Raw genomic sequence first — 22,482 nt, 5'->3', positions numbered from 1 at the left:
CACCAATGGTGGGTTGCGAAGATAAAAAGAGTGAAAGAAAAGGAGAAGAAGTGAAATTCAATACATGTTTCATGAAGGTATAAGTCACTAAGACAAAATGACCATAGCTTTACCCTCAGCCTAGTTACAAGACTTGAAAGACCTTGGTGATCTTGCATAACCGAATGAGATGTTGATCGAAAAATATGGGCAAGCCTATGGGTAGAATCATGCATGTGTTTGTCATTGAGAGAATGAGAGTTGATTTTGATTCCTTAAATTATAATCTTTTATGGGATTTGTGAGAGCATAGAATCATTCTTAATGTGAGGGCATTCGAATACTCTTATTGAACTTGAATTTTCATTTGAAGTGAGCATTGTGAGCTTGACCTCTATTTGATGATGACTAATCATGGTTTAAACTTGTAGTGCACAATTGAACATTGCATGAGTAGATTGAACCTCGTGTGCATTCATGTTGAGTCTCAAGTAGCACTATTCTTAGACATCCCTATTTGCCTGATTGATTTGGTTTTTTACTTAAGGTCAAGCAAAAGTTTAAGTTGGGGGTGTTAATGACTCGGAGATTTCGACTCATTTAGGGCTTATTATTCAAGGATTTAGTGTCCTCAATGCCTATTTTATGCTCATAACTGATGTTAAAAAATAATGTGCAGAAATGAAAGCTAAAGAGTAAGGCAGGGACATTACGAGGCAAATAGGAGCGAAAAAGCTGAAAAAGTTAAAGAAAAGCAAAGCTAGTACTCGTCAAATCCACTCAGCGAGTCACCGAGTGGATCTTCAGCTCGCCTAAAGCCAAGCCATGGACAAACCCAACTTGGCAAGCAGACAAGTGATTGGGTGACACGCCAAAGAGATAAGCGATGGCGATCTGGCTCGCTGTAAGTTACAGAAAGATTTGATGAAAAAGCCACGCCAAAAAGGTGAGAAGAGGAGAAACTCGACACATCACCGAACTGGTCGGCAAACCCGACCTACTTCGCCGAGTTGACTCTATGCTGAAATTTTGGGAACGTACAAATGCAATTTTTAAAAGAAGTGAAAGAGTTCCCACATTGTTTATTTGTGGGTTTACATTCTAGAACGTTGTATTTACATTTTTTTTTGGTAGAGATTGTGCGATTTTTAGCTTAAAGTTTAGCATTTGGGAATTGCAGATCGTTAGCAAATCAGATGGAAAACCTTGTTGGTAACAATTCTTTGTTTTTTGTTGTGCTTGGCTAAAACTTCTTTTCTTGGGGTGTGAATATGTAGTTGAATGCATTAATTAGCTAAAGGGTGTTGTTAGTTACCGATTTTATTGTTATTTTGAAGTGGGTTCAATCAATTGTTCATGATTTAATTAAGGAATTGTAGTTGCAAATGCAATTCTAGCTTAGTTCTCTATTCTTGCTTGATAAAGAGGTATTAGAATCGGATTATTGATTGATGGTTGTATTGATTGCATCTTTAAGAATCTAGATTGATAAAGTGGGTTTGGTTGCGTCTTTACGAATCCAGCTTTAAAGAGTGGATTAATTAAGGATTTGGGTTGTTTGGTTGTGTTTTGCTCATTGAGGTTCGAAAGAACTCACTTGAAATGCAGTAGTCGATTGAGAAACGGCTATTGCACTCAATACCTAGCCTAACCGTTGAGATTAAACACCTATTAGTAACTAGTAATCACCCATTACGCGAAATTAACATTCAACTTATCACACTCCTAAGGTCCAATCTCTATTAGTTTACTATCCATTTGATATTAATTGTTAAAACCTTGTGATTTACTTTAATGTTGTGAAACCTTTACTTCTACAAATGATTAGGACACAATTTTAACTCTTGAATCGAATTATCTATTGTATCACTCCTAGTGGGATCGATCCCAACTCTTAGTTGAGTTTATACTTGTTAGCGACCACCTACACTTAGAATTGGATGAAGTGTAGTTGAGAGTTATCAGTATCAATCAAGATGGATCAATTCTACTTCTAAGAGAGACAGGGTCATAACAAACGATAAAATAGAATAAGCTATTTACAAATTCACAACTATGAACCTAGGTGTCAAAGAGGTTGTAATTTTCTTAGCAATCAAGCATTCACAAGAAAGTACTACTCAATATTAAGCCTAAATATCAAGTATCACACAACTCCGAAAGGCCTTTTCTTTTCTCTCCAAAAATTAAAATTAAAATTAAAATTGTTCCTAAAAAGTAATATTTGGTTCAAAGGGATTATCCTCAAGAAAAAAATTAAAAACAAAAGTTAAGGAACCCATCCTAAAATAAAAGACTCTATAAAATAGTAAAACTAGGAATTCATTCTCTCACCCTACACTTAAAACATCCGTCCCCAGTGCAACAATTCAATACATAAGGTAATAGTGAAATAAAGAACTCTTTGAGGCCTCTAGCCCTAGCTAGTAGCATGTTCTCTCAATTTCCATTGAGGGTCATACGCACATCACACTTAAGTTGAAATGTGATCCTTTGCGTCAAATCTTGGGTAATCAGACTTCCCCTAATATTCAAAAATAATACGAAGAAAAGTGACACTAAGAAAGAAAAAAAATATAAGAAGCAACACTACCAATCGGGTTGCCTCCTAATAAGTGTCTGATTTAACGTCGTGGCACGACACAACTAAGTTCACTACTTTACTTTTCACTTTTCAATTATGAATTTCACCCTTAGGTTTACATCAATTTTTGTTTTTTACTCAAGGGTCGGTGGTAAAAACATAAAGAAACCAAGTAATAGATGTTGCCTCTTACACTTGTTGGACCTTATGTGAGGAATGTCATTTTGTCTACGTGGGCTAGAAAACTTTAGGATGTAGGGCTCTTGTTTCTCAGCTAGACACTTCTCCATTATTTCAGATGACTCGAATTTCATGTCGCCATCTCAGCATAATGTAGAAAAATATTTTGAATGAGGTACAAGAAGGCTCCACTCCAAAGCAACATCATTTACAACATTCTCACTTTTGTACTCCTTCTCAACATCGACACTAATCAATAAAGTATAATTGAATAGTTGTAATTCATCTATTTTATGCACTATTTGGTCATCATTCATGACAATTTGGGATTCACCTCCACCCTCTTGGGATAGCTTTACTAAAGTTTTCATAGATCAATATCTACCTCGAGAGATTCAGGATGGTTAGATCAGTTCCTGAACCTCCGATAGACAAGCATGAGTTTCCGAGAGTATGACCTGAGATTTGATTCATTGGCTAGGTATGCACCATCATTTGTTGATACGATGCATGACATAGCGCAAAGATCTGTATGAGGGCTTGATTTAGAGTATATTGATTCTTGAACTACCGCTGCCATAAATGATAATATGGATATCTCGCGAATCCAGGTCTTTGCACAAAGCATAGAAGAGTGTCGGCATCAAGAGTAAATTAGGGAGAGGGTTGAAAGAGAGTAGCAGAAAGAGGGCTAGTCCCGCTAGTTCACATGGAGAGTTTCATGGTGGTCTCAAACCTTGATATACTAGTAGGTCACCCAAACCTCCACTACAGTAGTTCCAAGCTTGATCGTAGTAGAAAGTCAGGTCTAGGTAAGGGTTCACGAGCATTAGCTCTCAACAACATATGAGTGCAAGCCAAGTCAGGTCAGCCCCACCGCATTGTGCTACACGCAGTAGAATGTATTTTTAGAGATGTAGACAGGGTTACGCAGGTTGTTATTCTTGTGGGTGGGAGGGGCATGTGTGGAGGAACTACCCGACCATAGGTCAAAGTGGTATTGGTCAACCGACTAGGTTAGTAGTAGGTTCTTCCTGATGACCACATTCTACGGGGCGTGCACCTCATACTTCAATAGGTAGAGGCACTGGTAGAGGGGGAATATCTAGTTCTTGTAGTGTCCAGAACCGTGCATATTCACTGGCTGACCGACAGGACTGAGAATCATCACCCGATCTTGTGACAGGTACACTGATAGTTTGTTCTCATTGTGTTTATGCTTTGATACATCCAGGCTCTACCTTGTCCTATGTTACTCCATTTATTCCAAGAAAGTTTTGTATAGCAGCAGAGCCAATACATCGACCCTTTATTATGTCTACACCTATTGGTGAGTCTATTATTTCCAATAGAGTCTACAAGGATGCACAATATAAATTATCGATCATCATACCTCTGTAGAACTATTAGAGTTAGCTATGGTTGATTTCGACATCATTATGGGTATGGACTGGCTAGCTTCTTGCTATGCTAATGTTGAGTGCTGGACAAAGACTGTTAGATTTCATTTTCCAGGAGAAGTAGTGCGAGAATGGAACGGTAATATGGCAGTACTAAAAGGTAGGTTCATTTTTTATCTTAAGGCAATGAGGATGATTAAGTAGGATCATTTGGTAGAGTGTATAAGAATAACGCAAAATATAGTGTATTAGTCAAGTTTGCATTAGTAGTGCTTGTATTAGTTATGCTTGCATTAGTTATGATGGCAATTTTTTTATGTAATGTTTGTTTGGTGTACTAAAAATATTATGCATTACATAATGTTTTTAGAAAAAATATTTGTTTACAAAAATATCCTCCACAAATATAGTGGAAAGGATGTAAAAAAAGTTTTTGAGGGCAATTATATTTTTAATAATGTTAATGCATGCATTAGAACCCATTGCATTACTAATGCATAGAAATAGATGGTATTAGTAATACACTCTTCAATACACAATAGAGTGTATTACTAATACAATCATTAGTTATGCATAGGTTAGAAAAGTGTACCAAACCAGGTACTAATAATACATCAAGCTAATGCAAGCATTATTTCTCCAATACACTCTACCAAACGACCCCTAAGGGTTGTATTTATCATCTTGTTTGAGTTTGGGGATATGGATGTAGAACTACCAATTATCTAGTCTATTATGGTGGTTAATGAGTTTTCGGATCTATTTCCAGATGAGTTTCCTAGATCCCGCCAGAACGGGAAATTGATTTTTCTATCGATATGCTACCAGGTACACAACCCATATCTATCCCTCATTATAGAATGGATCCTACTGAGATAAATGAAGTGAAGGATCACTTGAAAGATTNTCTGGTGGTTAATGAGTTTTCGGATCTATTTCCAGATGAGTTTCCTAGTATCCCGCCAGAACGAAAAATTGATTTTTCTATCGATATGCTACCAGGTACACAACCCATATCTATCCCTCATTATAGAATGGATCCTACTGAGATAAATGAAGTGAAGGATCACTTGAAAGATTTTTTGGAAAAAGTCTTTATGTGCACCAGTATTATTTGTGAGAAAGAAATATGGTTCACTAAAGATGTGCATCGATTATCGACAGCCGAAAAAGGCAACGATAAAGAATAAATATCCTCTTCCGAGGATCGATGACTGGTTTGATCAGCTACAAGGTGATAAGTACTTCTCAAAGATTGACTTGAGATTAGGGTACCATCAGGTACAAGTTTGGGAGAAAGATATTCTGAAGATAGCTTTTAGAACCAGATATGGACATTTTGAGTTTTTGGTGATGTCTTTTGGATTGAACAATGCCCCAGTAGTGTTTATGGACTTGAATAATAGAATATTCAGGCCTTCTCTGGACATGTTTGTGATTACATTTATTGATGATATTTTGGTGTATTCACGTTTAAAAGTTGAGCATTCAAATCATTTGTGAGTAGTCCTTCAGGTTCTTCGAGAGCGGGAACTTTACACAAAGTTCTCTTAGTGTGAGTTCTGGTTGAGCTATGTGGCTTTATTAGGCCATATTGTATCAGATACGGGCATTATGGTTGATACACAGAATATTGAGGTCGTGAAGACTTGTCCTAGACCCACAACTCCATCACAGGTTTGTGGTTTCTTAGGGTTAGCTGGGTACTACAGAATGTTTGTAGAGGGGTTTTCTTCACTTTTAGCACCACTAACAAAGCTAACTCAGAAAGCAATTAAGTTTCAGTGGACTGAGGCCTGCTAGCATACTTTCGAGGAGCTGAAGGACAGGTTTACATCAGCACCATTCCTAGTCTTGATAGAGGGTTATGCAGTGTACTGCGATACTTCAAGTATTGGGTTAGAATGTGTTTTGATGCAACATGGTAAAGCAATTGCATACGCTTCAAGGCAGTTGAGGAAGCATGAGAAGAACTACCCAACTCACTATTTAGAGTTGGTTGCATTTGTACATGCATTGTAGATTTGGAGACACTATCTATATGGAGTTCATGTTGACATTTTTACAAATCATAAGAGCCTTTAGTATATCTTTATACGGAAGGAATTGCATCTGCGACAGCATCAATAGCTTGAGTTACTGAAAGACTACGACATAGATATTTTATATCATCCAAGAAGGCAAAGGTGGTAGTCAATGCCCTCAACAATGGGTAGTTTATCCTATTAGGTGTTGAGAGGCGTGAATCAGCCCGAGAACTTCATCAGTTAGCCAACTTGAGAATCATATTATTAGATGCAAGTGATAGTGGGGTCAAAATTCATAACCCAGTTGTATCATCTTTAATCATGGAAGTGAAGGCATGACAACACGAGGATCCCTACTTAGAGAAGCTCAGAGGCAAGCTTGACATAAGGAATCTTTAGCCTTTGATATAGAAGGAGATGGAGTCCTCAGATATAAAGGTCGATTGTGTATTCCAAATGTTGTAGGGCTTCAACAGCAAATTATGGCAAAGGCACATCATTCCTATTATTCTATTCACCCAGGTTTGACAAAGATGTACCATGATATTAAAGAGATCTATTGGTGGCACGAGATGAAGAGGGACATTGGTGAGTTTGTGGCACACTGTCCTAACTGCCAACGGGTGAAGGTTGAGCACCAGAAGCCTGCTGGGCTGGTCCAAGAGATACCCATTCCTGTAAGGAAGTGGGAGGCAATTAATATGGATTTTATTACTGGTTTACCTTGATCGTGGCCTAAGTTTGACTCTATTTGGGTAATTGTTGATATGCTAACAAAATCAGCCCACTTCTTACCGGTAAAGAGTACTTTCACAACTGAAGACTATGCATAGCTTTATATTCAAGAGATTGTTAGGCTGCACGGCATCTAGTAACAATTATCTCCGATAGAGGGGCATAATTTACCTCTAACTTCTGGAATTCTTTCCAGAAAAGACTGCGGGCACAAGTTAATCTCAGTACAACCTTTCATCCTCAAACAGATGGCCAAGCTGAGCGCACAATTTTAAAGCTTGAAGACATGTTATGAGTGTGCATGATAGACTTCAAGGGAAGTTGGGATGACCACTTACCTCTTATTGAGTTTACATATAACAACAATTATCATTCAAGCATCACGATGGCACCTTATGAGGCTTTGTACGGTCAGAAATGCAGATCCCCTATTAGATGGTTTGAGGTAGGTGAGTCAGAGTTGGTTGGACCAAACCTGGTACAATAGACAATGGAGCAGGTTAAGATCATTCGAGAATGGTTATTGACTACTCAAAGCCGCCAAAAGTCATACTCAAATGTGCGACAAAGAGATATACAGTTTTGTGTCAATGACTAAATATTCTTAAAAGTCTTACCTATGAAGGGTGTTATGAAATTTTGCAAGAAGGGCAAGCTTAGCCCAAGATTCATAGGGCAATACCAGATCTTTCATAGGGTATGACGAGTGGCTTATGAGTTAGAGTTGCCTTCGAGTCTAGAATATATTCATAAAATACCCTTCTTGGGTTATCTAGTTGAGGATATTCAGATCACAAAGGAGTTGTCCTATAAGGAAACTCCAGTTGCAATATTAGATCGACATGTCCTAAGGTTGAGGACCGAAGGTGTGGCTTTTGTTAAAGTATTGTGGAGAAACAAGAATAGGGAGAAGGTAACTAGGTAAGATGAGGATGGCATGAGATCCAGCTATCCTCAGTTGTTTTAGATCCCAGGGTGGTGACAATATCAGTTTAGATTAGTACAGTGAAGTAGGATACCTATTTGGTCTTTTTATTGTTGCTTATTATTGTTGTTGTTGTTGTATTTTGCTCATACTATTATTGCGGAGCTATGGTGCTTACCTATTTGTATTGTCCTGTGGGGCTCTTAGGTTGGAATCCTCTGCGTTTTAGGTTATTGGATATTCACGGTTATAGAGGATACTTTGCCAAACTTTCAGCAACTACTAAGGACTAATTGTGTGACTTAGATTTTTTATTCGAGGACGAATGTTTCTAAGGGGGGAGGACGTAACACTCCGACATACCAAAACTCTAACTTAACTCATATCTTCATGGCAAGACAAAGAGTGATTAATAAATTAATAATGATGTGGTATGTCATATTTTATGTTCTCATGGGTAGTATCTTAATTTTTGAAGTTAAGCGAATTTAGTAATAAAAGTTAGTGAAAGTTATCGCAAGTTCCTTTTTAAGGATTTCTTTGAATTTTAGTTCGAATGTCGTGGAGGTTTTCTCCCAATCTAAAATAAGTTAAAGGGCCCACAACCTATCAAATCAAAGGTCTATGAGTCTAATTTCCAATGCAACAAACGTTTGTTCATACGACATCAGAACAAAGAGATATTCGCTTTTTTGTACCGATTGTGCAGCAGAGGCATCTAGTGGGTCCCCTAGCTCAGTGGAACTTTATCAAATAGCATCTTCTTCATTTTTCTCATTCCAACTCGTAAGAAACCCAAAAAAATTAGAGAAATACTCCTCAAATCATCCTTTTATGTTCATGATATCTTCACGGCTCTTAAACAAAAATTTCCCTGTGTCGCGGGCTCATCATTTTGGTATATTTTTCATTGTGAATTGTGCGGTGTAGCTCCGTGAAGGTTGTGGAAGTAGGGGTTTTCTATGGCTTAAGTTTTTTCAGGTTTTTTGGGTGTGTATATAGAAAGGTAAGTACCATATTTTATTGATTTATAGATACCTTAGGCCTTGGATATTAATTTACGATAGGAATCCTTATCGATTGTCGAATTGTCGTAGTAATTCTTGTACTTAATTATTGATTGAGACTCCTTTTTTAGTGTTGTAAGGGTGTGGGCAGAGGTATTATTCATCATAAACTATAAAGAGAAATGTATGTTAAGGTTATTCATTTCATTCAACATGCTCCCTTAAAGCTTATGAGAGATATAATAGGGTTGTTTTCGTTGGTGAACTCGTAGACATAATTGTGAGTGGTTGTCTGATTGAGTTGTTATAATCCTTCAATACTGGGACTCGTAATCTGCTAATAATGGTCCTCTGGTGGGAACAACATAGATACTACTCGTACAGATTGATTATAGCTAAATTGCTCGTCTTTAGCCTATTGAATTGTTTGTTATTGTCCTTGGGGCTATTGTGGTTAGTTGTAGAGTTATGTCTTGCCTATGGGGATATATCAATGTCAAAGAGGGTTATGTCTTGACTACGGGACTATATTGATGTCAAGGAGGGTTATGTGCTGCTTACGGGGCAATATTGATGCCAAAGAGGACTATGTGTGCCTTCATGGCTATATTAATGCCTAGGAGGGATGTGAAATACCTACGGGACTATGTTGTTGCCTAAGAGGGTTATGCGGTGCCTACGGGGCTATTCCATTGACTGAGGGGGCTATGTGACTTCCTACACAGACAAGGGGCTACCAATAGGGGTATATAGATTGATTTGGCACCTTCTAGGCTTATGTGGGACTAGGTAGGTGGTCTTGTTTGTTGTTTGTACCTGCCGAGCTTATGAGGACTTGGTTAGGTTGTTTTTTTATTATTATTGTATGTTTAGATTCAGTATCGGTTTAGTATGCTTATCTTATTTTTTATTTCCTTACCTAATTACTTTTTGTATATTATGATACTTGCTTATTTAGTCTATTGCCTTTGCTACTCAGTATATCATTACATATTGATGTTCATTGCCTGGGGGTGCTGTATTCATGCCTGTAGGTCCCGAATGACAACTAGATAGACCTCCCCAGCAACACAGTTGAGTTCCAGTAGGTTGGATAGCCCCTTTCCTCCAGAGCTGCCAAAGTTTAAAGATTTGTTGGACTTTGTTGTATATAGTTTTGTGGGCAGGTCGAGGCTCTGTCCCGACAAAAATTTACTACTCTTAGAGACTTGTAGACTAGTGTTTTGGGTTGTATAACCAGGTTATTGTCCATGTTGACCTTATTTGTTTGTCGGCCGAAGTTTGGTGATGGTTTGGTTTATTGTTTTCATCTACATAGCATTTCTTAGCTTATGTATAGAGATCATGACGGCCCATATATCGTTTACATTTTCCTAGATATCATGGTGGCCTCGACAATCCAAACAGGATTTATGTGCTAGTTGGCTATTTTTTTAAATGAATTGTGGGAGTAGTTATAACCTTTATAGAGTTGTTGACAGGGGCCTTGCCGGCAAGAGCTTATTTTTAGGCCGAGATATACTCATTTGTTTTCTTAACTATGTGTGGGTTCTATGTGCTATTAGTGAATGGTTCAGCAGGGTTGGCTCAGGCCCAAGTTTTGGCATTGGGTGCCAGTTGTGCCCCTTGAGTTTGGGGTGTGACACCAATAACATATAAAACTGAACTGAACCGATCGATACACACCCTTATATTTACCTCTATCAATTACTTTTAAAATCTTATTTTTATCATGTGTACTTTTAAAAAAATTATACTATTAATTTATTTATTTTAAAGAAGAATTAAAAAAAAAATCAACTACAAATATGGCATCAAATCTATATTTTGACATGCTTTACTCCGCCAAACCATTAGTATCAACAAGACCTCAAAAAATATTAAGAGTTGCGAATTTTTTTGGGTGGTTTGTTTGACAAAGACGGTCACTTATTTATTGATATATAATTTATATTAATATATATAAAAAAATTAAATATTCAATAAGTAATAATTTACGTATTATATTTTTTATATAATTAAACTCTACATAAAAAAAATATCTGCATAACTAATACTCCACTTCATCTGTTCTTATTTAGTTGTTACTTATTTCTAAAATAGATATTCATTTTTATTTGTCACTTTTGAAATATAAAAAAAAATAACTATTTTTTTTCATGTTTTCTCCTTAGCCTAAAATACTATTTTTTGCAGCATTTTTCAAGAACCAATACTAAATATTAATTAGCAGAAATAATGTAATCAGATACATATATGACCAGAAAATTTGGCCAGAATTTGGCCAGAAAATTAAAAAGTGTATAATTTCTTTTTTATTTTAAAATATACTAATCATTTTTCCATTTTTTAGTTAAAATGTATTAAAGTTAAAAGGGTAAAAATGTTCAAAAAGGTAAAATACCATTCTGGCGAAATTCTGGCCAAATTTTCTGGCCAAAAGGATTTTTTGTTTAGAAGCCCCACATCGGTAGAGGGATGGGAAATTCTCCTTATATGGACTTGGACAAACCTCTCCTCATAAGCTAGCTTTTGGGGTTAAGTTAGGCCTAGGTTTCATATCTTAATATGGTATCAGAGTCAGACCCATCTCAATTTGTTGTTCACCGATGATGGGCCCCCATTTAGAAGTGTTCACGCTCCAGTTGAGGTCTGGGCGTGCGGGGAAGTGTTAAGATGTCCCACATCGGTAGAGGGATGGAAATTTGGTCTCATTATATGGACTTGGGCAAACCTCCTCTCATGAGCTAGCTTTTGAGGTTGAATTAAGTCAGGTGTCATATCTTTACATGGTATCAGAGTCAGACTCACCCCAAGTTGTTGTTCACCGATATTGGGCCCCCATTTAGAAGTGTTCACGCTCCAGTTGAGGTTTAGGCGTGCGGGGGAGTATTAAGAAGTCTCACATCGGTAGAGGGAAGGGAAATTAGTCTCTTTATATGAACTTGAACAAACCTCCTCTCATGAACTAACTTTTGGGATTGAGTTAGGCTCAAGTGTCATATCTTAACATTTTTCCTATCAATAATTATTTTTTGAATATACCAAATCAAACAATAACAAATAAAAATGTTGGGATATAGTATTTACATAACTCTTATTTGTATTATATCCGTGGTAAATGTACGGCTAGTGGTAATCCTTAAAAGCTAGCTGGCTATTGTTATTTGTATTTTGTCTTTAGTGAATTAAATGATCTTGTAAAAAAGCTGAAAAAGGTGATTTGATGAATCACAAAATGAAGAATAGATTTTTTAATTTGTTTTTAAAAATGTGTTATCTTTATTATAATTATAAATAATGTATTTTTACAATTTTCAACAATAGAAATATCAAAAAAGTTATTTTAGATCATTTATTTTTTTAAAATAAATAAATATGATGGTAAATCAAATGGTATAACATCATATAAAATGAAGAAGAGAGTAATTTCCTCCATTAATACGTTTAAAAAGTGATACACTTATCGAAATTTATAATCACATAGATATCCTATATTTTAGACGATAAAATTTTAATTAATGTCTATTTCTTTTTTATTTAAAATTTCATGTAAATACAAATTAAACATGAGTAATAAACATACTAGTTATTCAAATTAAACATGGGTAATAAATAAATATTTCACTACCTAAGTCCTATTTAATGCGAAGTTTTCAAATGAAGAACGATCAAATCCAAACAATAATTGATATAGTGAGTTTATCATTTTATCTCTATTAATTATGATGAAATTGATGAATAAAAAACTTAAGATTTTCAAGAAGTTCTACATTTTTCAAAGTAATAAATTGAGGGTATAATAAGAAAAAATTGTTGTCATTTCTTGATTTGTCAAAATGAACAAATAATAAAAGAAAAAAAAGTGAACGAGTAATTAGGGACAGAGAAAGTATGAAGTGTTACAATATTTTTCTGTTATGATCATTCGTCCATGAATGATCAACGTGGGTTTTGGACCAAACTCTTAAGTGGCTGGATAAAACATTATTTAAAGTCTCTCAAGGCATTAAATAAATTATGATTTCGTGTCCCCATCAGGATATTATTATTGTAAGGGAACCTAAAGATTAATGTAGGAAAGTAATCACATGCACTAATAACATGAGACATTTATTTATAGGTAAAGAATTTCTAATGATTTATCTTCCCAACACCAAGGACTCTATTTTTTGCTTTCTCCCCCAACATAAGGTAAAGACCATTATTATTTATAGGCTGTTACAAATGGAAAGAAGGTAGGGTAAAAATATGTAATATTTCATTTAATTATTTTGACAAATTAATTTTATGTGTAAAATGACTATTTTTACACATAAAATAGTCATGTTGTTATGTGTTTCAAAAATAGTTAGTATGGTCATCAATGCGATCAGGTGAGATTTTGATGGACTTGAGCCTTATGAGTTGAGTTATATAAAAATGATTGACTTTGGTCAACATTTCATCATTCGAGCGTCGGCTGAGAATTCTATTAGTTTCATTGAGTCTAGAAATTCGAGTTTGGTTTAGTAGGATGGTCGGTTAGAGTCTCGAGACCTTAGGTTATAATTTGGATATTTAGGTAAAAAGTTGAAATTTTGGCCTAAATGGGTTTCGAGGGATATTACGGTCATAAAAATCCTTTTTATTGAAATCCAACGATGTCATTGGTTCCAAAATATGTTCTATGATGAATTTACACTATTGGTTCTTGTTTATAGGGTTTCGGATGAGTATTGAGGGTCAAAAAGATTTATTAAAGGTTGTTGGTACACACTTTTAGCGACGAAAATGAGTTTTAGCAACAAATCGATGAGTTAAATATCTATTCGAACCCATTTCGAATTTTTGACATTTTGAGAGCTAGAAAGATCCGTTTGAGGTGATTTTTTATGCGTTTTTCTTTCATAATCATTGGTATGTATTTCTAACCCTATCTTACTCTTTTCCCAAGAATCTCTTTCATATTTCATGGTTTCTACCCACAAAGTGTAGATTTTAAACCCCCAAAGTAGAGAAATAAAAAATTGTTGATATGAAGATTGATTTGGAATGAGTTTTCATTGATTTTCGTGATTTAGGGTCCTTGTATGGTAAACTGATTTTGAAGAAGTACATTGATACTTGTACTTTTTTGTAATTTGAAGCATTTTTTAAAAAAAAAATTAGTCAAACACAATTTTCTTATCAAAAATACTTTTCAAATGAAATAAAACTTTTTTAAAAGCACTTTTCTTAAAAACTATTTTCAAGTGGTTCTAAAAATAGGCAGATTTTCACATAAATTTGTGTTTAGTTAATTCATTTGAAAAATGCTTGTGAAAAGCAAATTGTGTTTAGGTAATCGTACTTTTGAGAGTCATATTACAAAAAAATGATATGTATCAATGCACTTTTAGTGTTAAGATTATTCATATAGAGAGATTATTTTACATATCTATTATAAAAAATTAATTTAATTTTTATTTTTATTAAATTAAAATGTACATATTCAAATTATCAATCATAATTATAAATAGATGAATAAAAAAATAAATTAAATATTGATATAATATTAAGACGATGATTTAAATATAATTAAAAAATATCAAGCAAATTAAATTTAAAATTATTTCACAAATTAAATCCACCTCAAAATAAATAAATATAACAGATATATTAATAATTATGTACATATGGTATTTTTGTGTTTCAATTTAAGTGTTTCTTTTCTTTTCTTTTTTTGGTTGGAAATGCTACGGAAAATATCTCATTACAAACACTTGTACGGAGTTCACCAAAGTTTGAGGCGTGTCGGACACTGTCCATAAAGTTATTTTATCCGATATAAATGTATTTTGAGGATTCAACAAGCTTTGCTAATATAAAACTATGAGTTAGAATGTAACAAAAATTAAAAAGAAAACCTAGCCTAACAAAGTATAGACCGGAGAACTCTGTTCTAACAAAAGGAATACATATTTCCTCCTATCCACAACGACAAGAACATTATATATTAAAAATGGGTAATGCCTCTAAGAATGTTGACCTCATTATTGGAATGGATTAATAGGAATATCAATAAAGACAAAGAGTTTAATGTATTTAGGATATTAAAGACCATAGTCAATTGACACTTTTATGGACATTCAATAGCTATTTAGGAATGGAAATTAAGATTGTCAACACAATCCTTTCACAAAAGGAAAGTCACTACAACTATTCAATTGTAGAATCAATTATCTATTGCTCTCTCTATCCCTAATTATTTGGTCACTTTTTTCGTTTTTTAGTTATTTTTAACTACTTGTCCATTTTGACAAATTAAAAAAGAACGATTTTTTTACCTATTATACCCTCAATTAATTAATTTGTAAAGAGGTAGAACTTCTTGAAAATCTTAAGTTTTTAATTCATCCACTTCATAATTAATATGGGTAAAATGGTAAAGTCACTATGTCAATTATTGTTTTCTTAATAGGTGTGTCAATTCAAAAATGGACAAGTAATTAGGGACAAAGGGAGTATTTCCTTAGTTCTTTTTTTTATGTCGTCCTTACTATAAATAGTTAGTTCATAATATTTATCATTTCATAAAATCAATACATAAATTACAATATTCATCCCATTTTATATTTGTGAGTTATTAACCTTGAAAATATACATTTAACCAATATAGAAAAATTAAGTGAATAATTCAAACACTTAAATTAGAAGGTAAAAAATAAGACTGTACGATAGTGTGCAGACAAATTCATTACTTAAGATTTTATTCCCTATACTCACCTTTCCACCTTTACTTGTCTTGTTTCTCTTCTTTAAGAGTCGGTTTTACTTATCTTAGGAGCAAAATTGAATTAGAATCATTTAAAATTTTAAAATTATAATTTAAAATGTTTAAAAACTGTATAAAAATACTATAAGTTATATTCTTCCCATAAGTATGATGATAAATATATTTTAAATTATTATTGATAGTCTATATCAGTTGACTCTTAAAATTCAAAACGTGACAAAATAATGGAGTTAGTAATAAGGGGCCATTTGGTAGTTAGCTAAGGCTCAACCTAAGAATGAATAACTTGATTATTCATTTATTAATTTTATATATTGTTTGGTTTGTTAATAGAATAAATTATTCATGTATTTATTTTATACAATGTTTGTTGATAAGTTTCAAATGTTGTATAAAAGGTAGTCATATAATAATTTTATATTCTCTATGTCCCTATTTACTTGTCTACTTTTTATTTGACACGTCTGTAGACATTGAAATTTTGTGGGACTCTACAATATGTGTTCAATTCGAATTGGGACTCTAGAAGGTGTGTTCAATTTCAATTAGAATTCTTGGAGGTTACTCAACCCTAAACCCTAGTTACTGTCTATATAAAGTGTACTAAATTTCCTTAAAAGGCATCTCGAAAATTCCATTAAGAGATCAAGATCTCGATATATTCCACAAAAGTCATGAAATATTCATATAGAGGTCAAATCTAAATCATCATAGTTCAAAAAATACGCCACTAACGGCCCTCTAATCATGAATAAATCTTATGAGAGTAAAATCAAGGGAGGAACAGAATTATACCCGCAATCTTGATGAATAAAGTTATGTTTCTTCTTTTTTTATTGTGATTGCAATTCATTTTCTGTCACTTTAAAATATGTTACAAACAACACTTATTAAAGAAATAATAATTGATATAGTGAGTTAACCATCTTATCCCGATTAATTGATAGAATGCCAAAATTAATTTACTCATTAAAGATGTTCTAACTTTTAAAAAAATAATAACTCTCTAAATAAATTGAGCATATAATAGGTAAAAAAATATTATCTTTTCTTGATTCGTTAAAAATGACAAGTAAAAAGGGATAACAAAAAAGTTAAAATTGAACAAGTAAAAAGAGACATAGAAGTATAATGTTTGATTGTGTCTTAATAATTCTACATAATTAATAATTATTGCACTTAATAGAAAATTTAAATATAATTTTATACGAGTTGAAGATAGAATACGTTATGTAGTTATTAATTATAAATGATTTAAAATAATAAAATTAGATATTTAGCTCTATTAATTAACATTCAAAATCTTTTTTTAACTGTAAAAAACTATAGTATTTATTTATTTTAAAGAAGAGTTTGAAAGCGTTTTCAGCTACTAAACTAATCAAGTGGTGTAAAATATTTGGTGATGCGAGCAAAATGTGTTATTGTATAGTGTGTGTTGGTGTATTGTATTTAATGCCCTTGTAGAAAAGCTGTAAAAGGTATTTTGATGAATCATAGTCTAATATTTTAGAGCTAAGACATAAATTCCTCCTTAAATTTATATCGAAAAGTTAGTAACATATTTAAATTATTGTAGTGATCTATTATACACCTAATTTTATTCAAAGTGATATTAATATCCCCTTAAAAGGTGACATGGCAGAGAAAAGTGTCTTCACTTTCCTTAAGGTGCCTGAGAAGAAGAAAATATAGGTTAAAATGATAAATTTGAACACGTGACACTATTTTATTGGTCATTATACAATTAAGTATTATAAATTCCAGTATAGTAATTATGTCAATTTTTTTTCTTTTTTTTCTTTTTATTGGTGGCCCCAATTTCCCAATTTCTTTAAAGTTTTTACATTATCTTTTTTTTGAGTTCTTCTTCAACAATTCATTGTCATTTGTCGACATTGATGATTTCTTCTCTTTATCCTCATGGAAGCATATCCAATACACTATCCTTAAAAAGAAACTCTAAAAAGAACAATTGTTATCTCAAGTTGTGACGTTAAAAGGATCAAACAAACATAGAATTAAAACAAAAATTAAAAAAGATCTACAGTCATGTCCTCACTTTCGCTGAGTCAATACTCATAGCTCGTGCTCTCTGTTTGTTGAGTTTTCCATGGGACTCCAAAAAAGCTCTTAAAATTTTCACCCAAAAGGGAGCAACAAAACAAAACAAAATTTACGCCAAAGTTCATTTTTCTACTCGAACTCACCGGAGAAGATCACCGGAAAAAATCATGACAAAGATAATGACTTCTATTGAAAATCATATCACATCTATACATAAGATTCATGATTCTACTGCTTAAATTTATCAAAAATCCATCAAAGAAAACGATTTCTATCTTTGTCTTTTTTTAGAGATCTAAAGTTCACAGGCAACAATGGTGTTGTCCCGCAACTTATCACCGTCGTCAACATCTCTATACTTCATAATCGTCTTATTGGCTCTCTTTCTCTTTTCAAATTTCTCGTTTTCATTCAATTTATGAGTATAAAAGGAGGAAGAAATTAATTTTAAAAAGAGAGAAATGTATGTGAGAGGAGGAAGATTGCCAGGTTTCTACTTTTTGCAGAACTCTAAAAACAATTAAAGAAAAAAAGATTTTAAAAAATAAAATAATATTATTTACGTGTCAAAACGCGTGTATAACACATTTTTGCGCAAAAACTGAGAATGTCTTCAAAAGGGGGTATGAATATCACTTTAAGCAAGATTAGGTGTGTAATAGGTCACAATGATAGTTTAAACGTGTAATTGACTTTTCGTGACAAGTTAAGAGTGAAATTTATGCCTTTTCCCTAATATTTTATTTCCCTCTTCTCTTTCTTTGCATTTTTAGCCATCTCTATCTTTCTAGATTCAAAACTTACCCTCTGCAATAATACTTCTTTCCTCCCATTTTACATCACATTTTTTAATGTCCTTAAAAGAAAGTGTTATTTTATTATAATTCAAAATTATTCTTTTTACCTTTAATAATTTTCAGCCACAAATTATTTTAAACAAGAGATACATAGAAAAATAGTTAAGGAAAAAACAAAATTGGATCAATAACGAAATTGAAATGAAACTTGGGCCCGAAGAAATCTAGTTATAAATACCCCCACAAAACCCTATTAGTCACCAAAACTTTCTCTGCTTGTTAGGGTTTTCAGAAAATCTTCCTCTCCTAGTTAAGGTTTTCAGAAAAACTTGCTCTCAGATGTCTTCCACCGGAGAAGTTGCCTGTACTTATGCTTGCTTGATCCTTCACACTGATGGCATTCCTGTTACTGTAACGCAATCGAGATTTAATTTTGATTATTTTAACAGATCCAGTCTTTTTATTTTTGTATTTATGTGTTTTTTTTTCCTCCATTTAGGTTGAGAAAATAGCTACATTGGTGAAAGCAGCCAATGTGAAGGTGGAATCATACTGCCCCTGCCTTTTTGCAAAGCGTTGTGAGAAGAAAAATGTGGAGGAGCTTATCATGAACGTTGGGTCGGGTGGATCCGTTGTTTCTACTGGCGTTGTTGCCGTTGCTGCTCCTGCTACTGGTGAAGATCCTGCAACAGCACCTGCTGCTAGCGAGAAAAAGGTATGTTTCTCTCTTAAATACGATTTGATTTGGTCGTTGTATAATAACTCCATCTGTTTTTCGTTGTATTATTGTTAAAACTCTAATTGTTGTTTTTTTGTGAATTTTAATTTCAGGAAGAGGCAAAGGAAGAGAGTGATGATGGGGCCATGTTTAGCTTGTTTGATTAGAGTTCCTTTCAGTGTTTTGTCCTTTTAATTTGTCTACAACTAAGAATTTTGATACATATTGTTCTAATTGTATCAATCGGCCTATCTAGTATTTTCTTGTAATTTCTATTTCAATGGTAATCAAATTGTCGAACAAGAGTCCAGTGTGCTAAAATCAACTGCCAAAACTATGTTATATTGTGACTATCAATATCAATATCAACATCTCACTAGTTTATGTTTAATACTTTCATTTAAATATTGTTCAAATACATTACGACTCACATGGACATGACATTGCTACTACTCCTAGTATTAGTATTACCATCTAATCGTTGCTTGTTCTTCTTACTTCAATTCACAATCAACAACATGATTTGAATCTATCATTTATTTAATTTGATATGTAATTTCTTCCTGCATCAAATTACAATCAACAACATGATTTTGATCTATCCTTTATATCAAATGAAAATTTCATAGACCTCCTCTCGTTGTTACAAAAAGCTTCCTTATTTTGATTTTTTTAACAATACTTTTAATCTATTTATTTATAATGTAAATAATTATATTTTGACTAATTTCTCTTTTCTATTAAACTTTCATGAATATCCTTTTTAATAAAACATGATTTCTCCAGTTGAAAAATCATGTTCTTCTAAGAACCATACTAATAAAAGAAAGGCAAGAAAATCCATTAGATACTTATGCACTAAAGAGTGAAATTAAAAATGCCTTACTTGAATTCGTCTGCTGCTTATGTACAATTTTCATAAAGCAAAGAGATGCGCACACACCCCAATAAAACAATTGCCGTTTACGGCTTCGCGGAAGATAAAATACATAAAGCATCATCCCAAATTGGATGATTGCTCTTCTAAAACAAGGGAAATGCTAGTGGACAATGGAAGAAAAATTGAATGGGCTATATATTATTTTTTGAATCAAATGATGATTAAAAAGGTGTTGGGGGACGATGGAAGGAAAGAAAATCATTTTTTTTGTACTTCTGAAGAATCTTTAAAGAAGATATTGATAAAGTTAGTTATTTAGAAGAATTTATCATGAAAAGGGTAAATTAGTCAAAATATAGTTATTTACATTAAAAATAAATAGATTAAAAGAGTTGTTACAAAAATATCAAAATAAGAGATGTTTCTGTAATATTTTAAACCACGAGGAAGGTTAATGTGATAGAGCGAAACTTGAGGGGAGGTCTATAAAATTATCCCTTTATTCAATTTGATATGTAATTTCTTTTTACGTTTCCACTAATACATAGTCAATAATGAACCTAGATGCCTTCTTTAGGTCTAATTCCTATAGTTTTGATTAAAGCAAATCTTACTTGTTCATAACCAACTAATCTAGCTCTTGAAATATATAACATGATCTTTTCTTTAACTAGTCATCTTGGTTGGATCCCTCAAATCAAGGAGCACTCTTTTCTTTGCTAATTTAAGTTCAATATCATTTTTCGCAACAAATACGAGCTTTGTTTTCTTTGCTAATTTTAGTTCAATATCACTGTTAGTAACAAATAGGAGCTCTCTTTTCTTTGCTATAGTTGATGTTGTAGCTTTCTCCAATGCTTCAAGACTTTCTCAAAAAATTATGTAATCCTTTTTTGTTTAATAGTTGTAGGTGAGAGACTGTCCAAATGTGGATGAACTCTTTTGCCTTTTTGTGATTGTTTCATGTAAGTCATCAAATATGTTATGTGATAAAGTTGGTTTTTGATTGGTTGATGAACTTTGACCATGATTGGTATATCATTTGAACACATGACATCCTCTTGTTTGTCTTGAACTTGACTAGGATGCCAAGTCACGTTAACACGTGACATGAGATTGGGCCTCGAGATGAAATGGACCTTGAACTTAAAATTATTAAAATTGATTTATTCATTTGTGAAACTCAAATTAATTATTCAATCCAATTGAACACGAATTTAATCCAAATTTTGTGTGAATTGAATCCAACAAAATTTATATGTCTATAGATATTTCTTACTTTAAGATTTGTCAAGTGTAGATTTATTGAAATGAGACAAGACTTGATGTACCCGAAATCAAAGAGCCAACACATTTCTTTCTCCTTTTTCTTTATGTGTGTTCACACTTATTAGCTTGTACATCATTTTGATTCCAAGAAAGCTATGATCACTTCCTTTGCAAAGAATTTCATTTTTAATTGTAGAACAATTATAATTTGTGGTGTATTCCACGTAGGACGATGGGATTAATTCTTTTCACTTGCAAATTGACATTTAAACCAAAAAAAAATGAATCCTTCTCGATAAGTATTGACAAATTCCAAACTTAACAAACTTCATGTAATTATTTTTCGTAATTTAGCAATTCCAACACTAAAATTGATGTCTTCTCTAAGGTCCAAAAAGTGTGGTGGAGTTTTGTCCACCAAATTCATCTCATCTGTGATTTTACAACAACAATTATTTTTTATTTGGACACAACTTTCTCACATCTTGTATTAGTTTTGGAGTTCTTTTGATAACCCTAAGGTCGTTTGTGTCACGACCCGATTCCTCGAGTAATGATGACAACTACTATACCCACAAGTAGGTAAGGAAATTCGTAACCCAGAACGGCAAGTAATGAGTAAAAGGGTAGAACTAGACAGAACCAACACTAAGCAATAAAATGAGACAGAAATAGAAGCAAGCCCAAAAATCTATAAACAATAGAATCCCTCCCACAACCTGGAAGTCACGAGTATAAAGCTGTCTAATATGAAAATACAAGTCCCAAAAGTGGACCACAAAAATCCATCTCAAAGGAAAAATACTAGCTAAACATATATACAAAATAAACAGGCTGATCCAAGACGCCAAGTGCTCACCCTCGTCTTCGATCCTCAAAAGCTGCAAAAGATGGCACAAGCGATCACCACTGCTAGCTGGTACTAGGACCTACATCACAAAAAGATGCAGAGTATAACATGAGTATCAAAACAATGGTATTCAATAGGTATCATAGGCCGATTGAGCAAGAAAAGTAAAAGCAATATGAAAATATAGAATCTAGACAAAAACAGAGGTCAAAGAGGATATGAAAGGAAACACACAAGCATACCGAAAGTACATCTAAGTACAACTAAACTTAACCTAGCTGGACCCCATAAGCTCAAAAGATAAACT

General features: G+C 33.2%; 2 protein-coding genes across 2 annotated transcripts; both read left to right on the top strand.

Annotated features, from left to right (window-relative positions):
- The first annotated feature begins 5,286 nt into the window (after positions 1 to 5,286).
- On the top strand, positions 5,287 to 6,898 carry LOC125847217 (uncharacterized). Its single transcript, XM_049526884.1, has 4 exons — positions 5,287 to 5,614; positions 5,732 to 5,820; positions 5,947 to 6,034; positions 6,636 to 6,898. The coding sequence occupies exons 1-4, from the start codon at positions 5,287 to 5,289 to the stop codon at positions 6,896 to 6,898; spliced, it is 768 nt and encodes a 255-aa protein (XP_049382841.1).
- Positions 6,899 to 18,739: 11,841 nt separating this feature from the next.
- Positions 18,740 to 19,481, top strand: LOC125849130 (60S acidic ribosomal protein P1-like). The gene is made up of 3 exons (XM_049529152.1): positions 18,740 to 18,869; positions 18,958 to 19,173; positions 19,290 to 19,481. The coding sequence occupies exons 1-3, from the start codon at positions 18,798 to 18,800 to the stop codon at positions 19,341 to 19,343; spliced, it is 342 nt and encodes a 113-aa protein (XP_049385109.1). The 5' UTR covers positions 18,740 to 18,797; the 3' UTR covers positions 19,344 to 19,481.
- The last annotated feature ends 3,001 nt before the right edge of the window (positions 19,482 to 22,482 follow it).

The sequence above is a fragment of the Solanum stenotomum genome, chromosome 12, assembly GCF_019186545.1.
Source record: "Solanum stenotomum isolate F172 chromosome 12, ASM1918654v1, whole genome shotgun sequence".
In the NCBI taxonomy this organism is placed as follows: Eukaryota; Viridiplantae; Streptophyta; class Magnoliopsida; order Solanales; family Solanaceae; genus Solanum; species Solanum stenotomum.
Note: the sequence above shows the minus strand (reverse complement) of the source record. Positions and strands in the feature narration are given on the sequence as shown.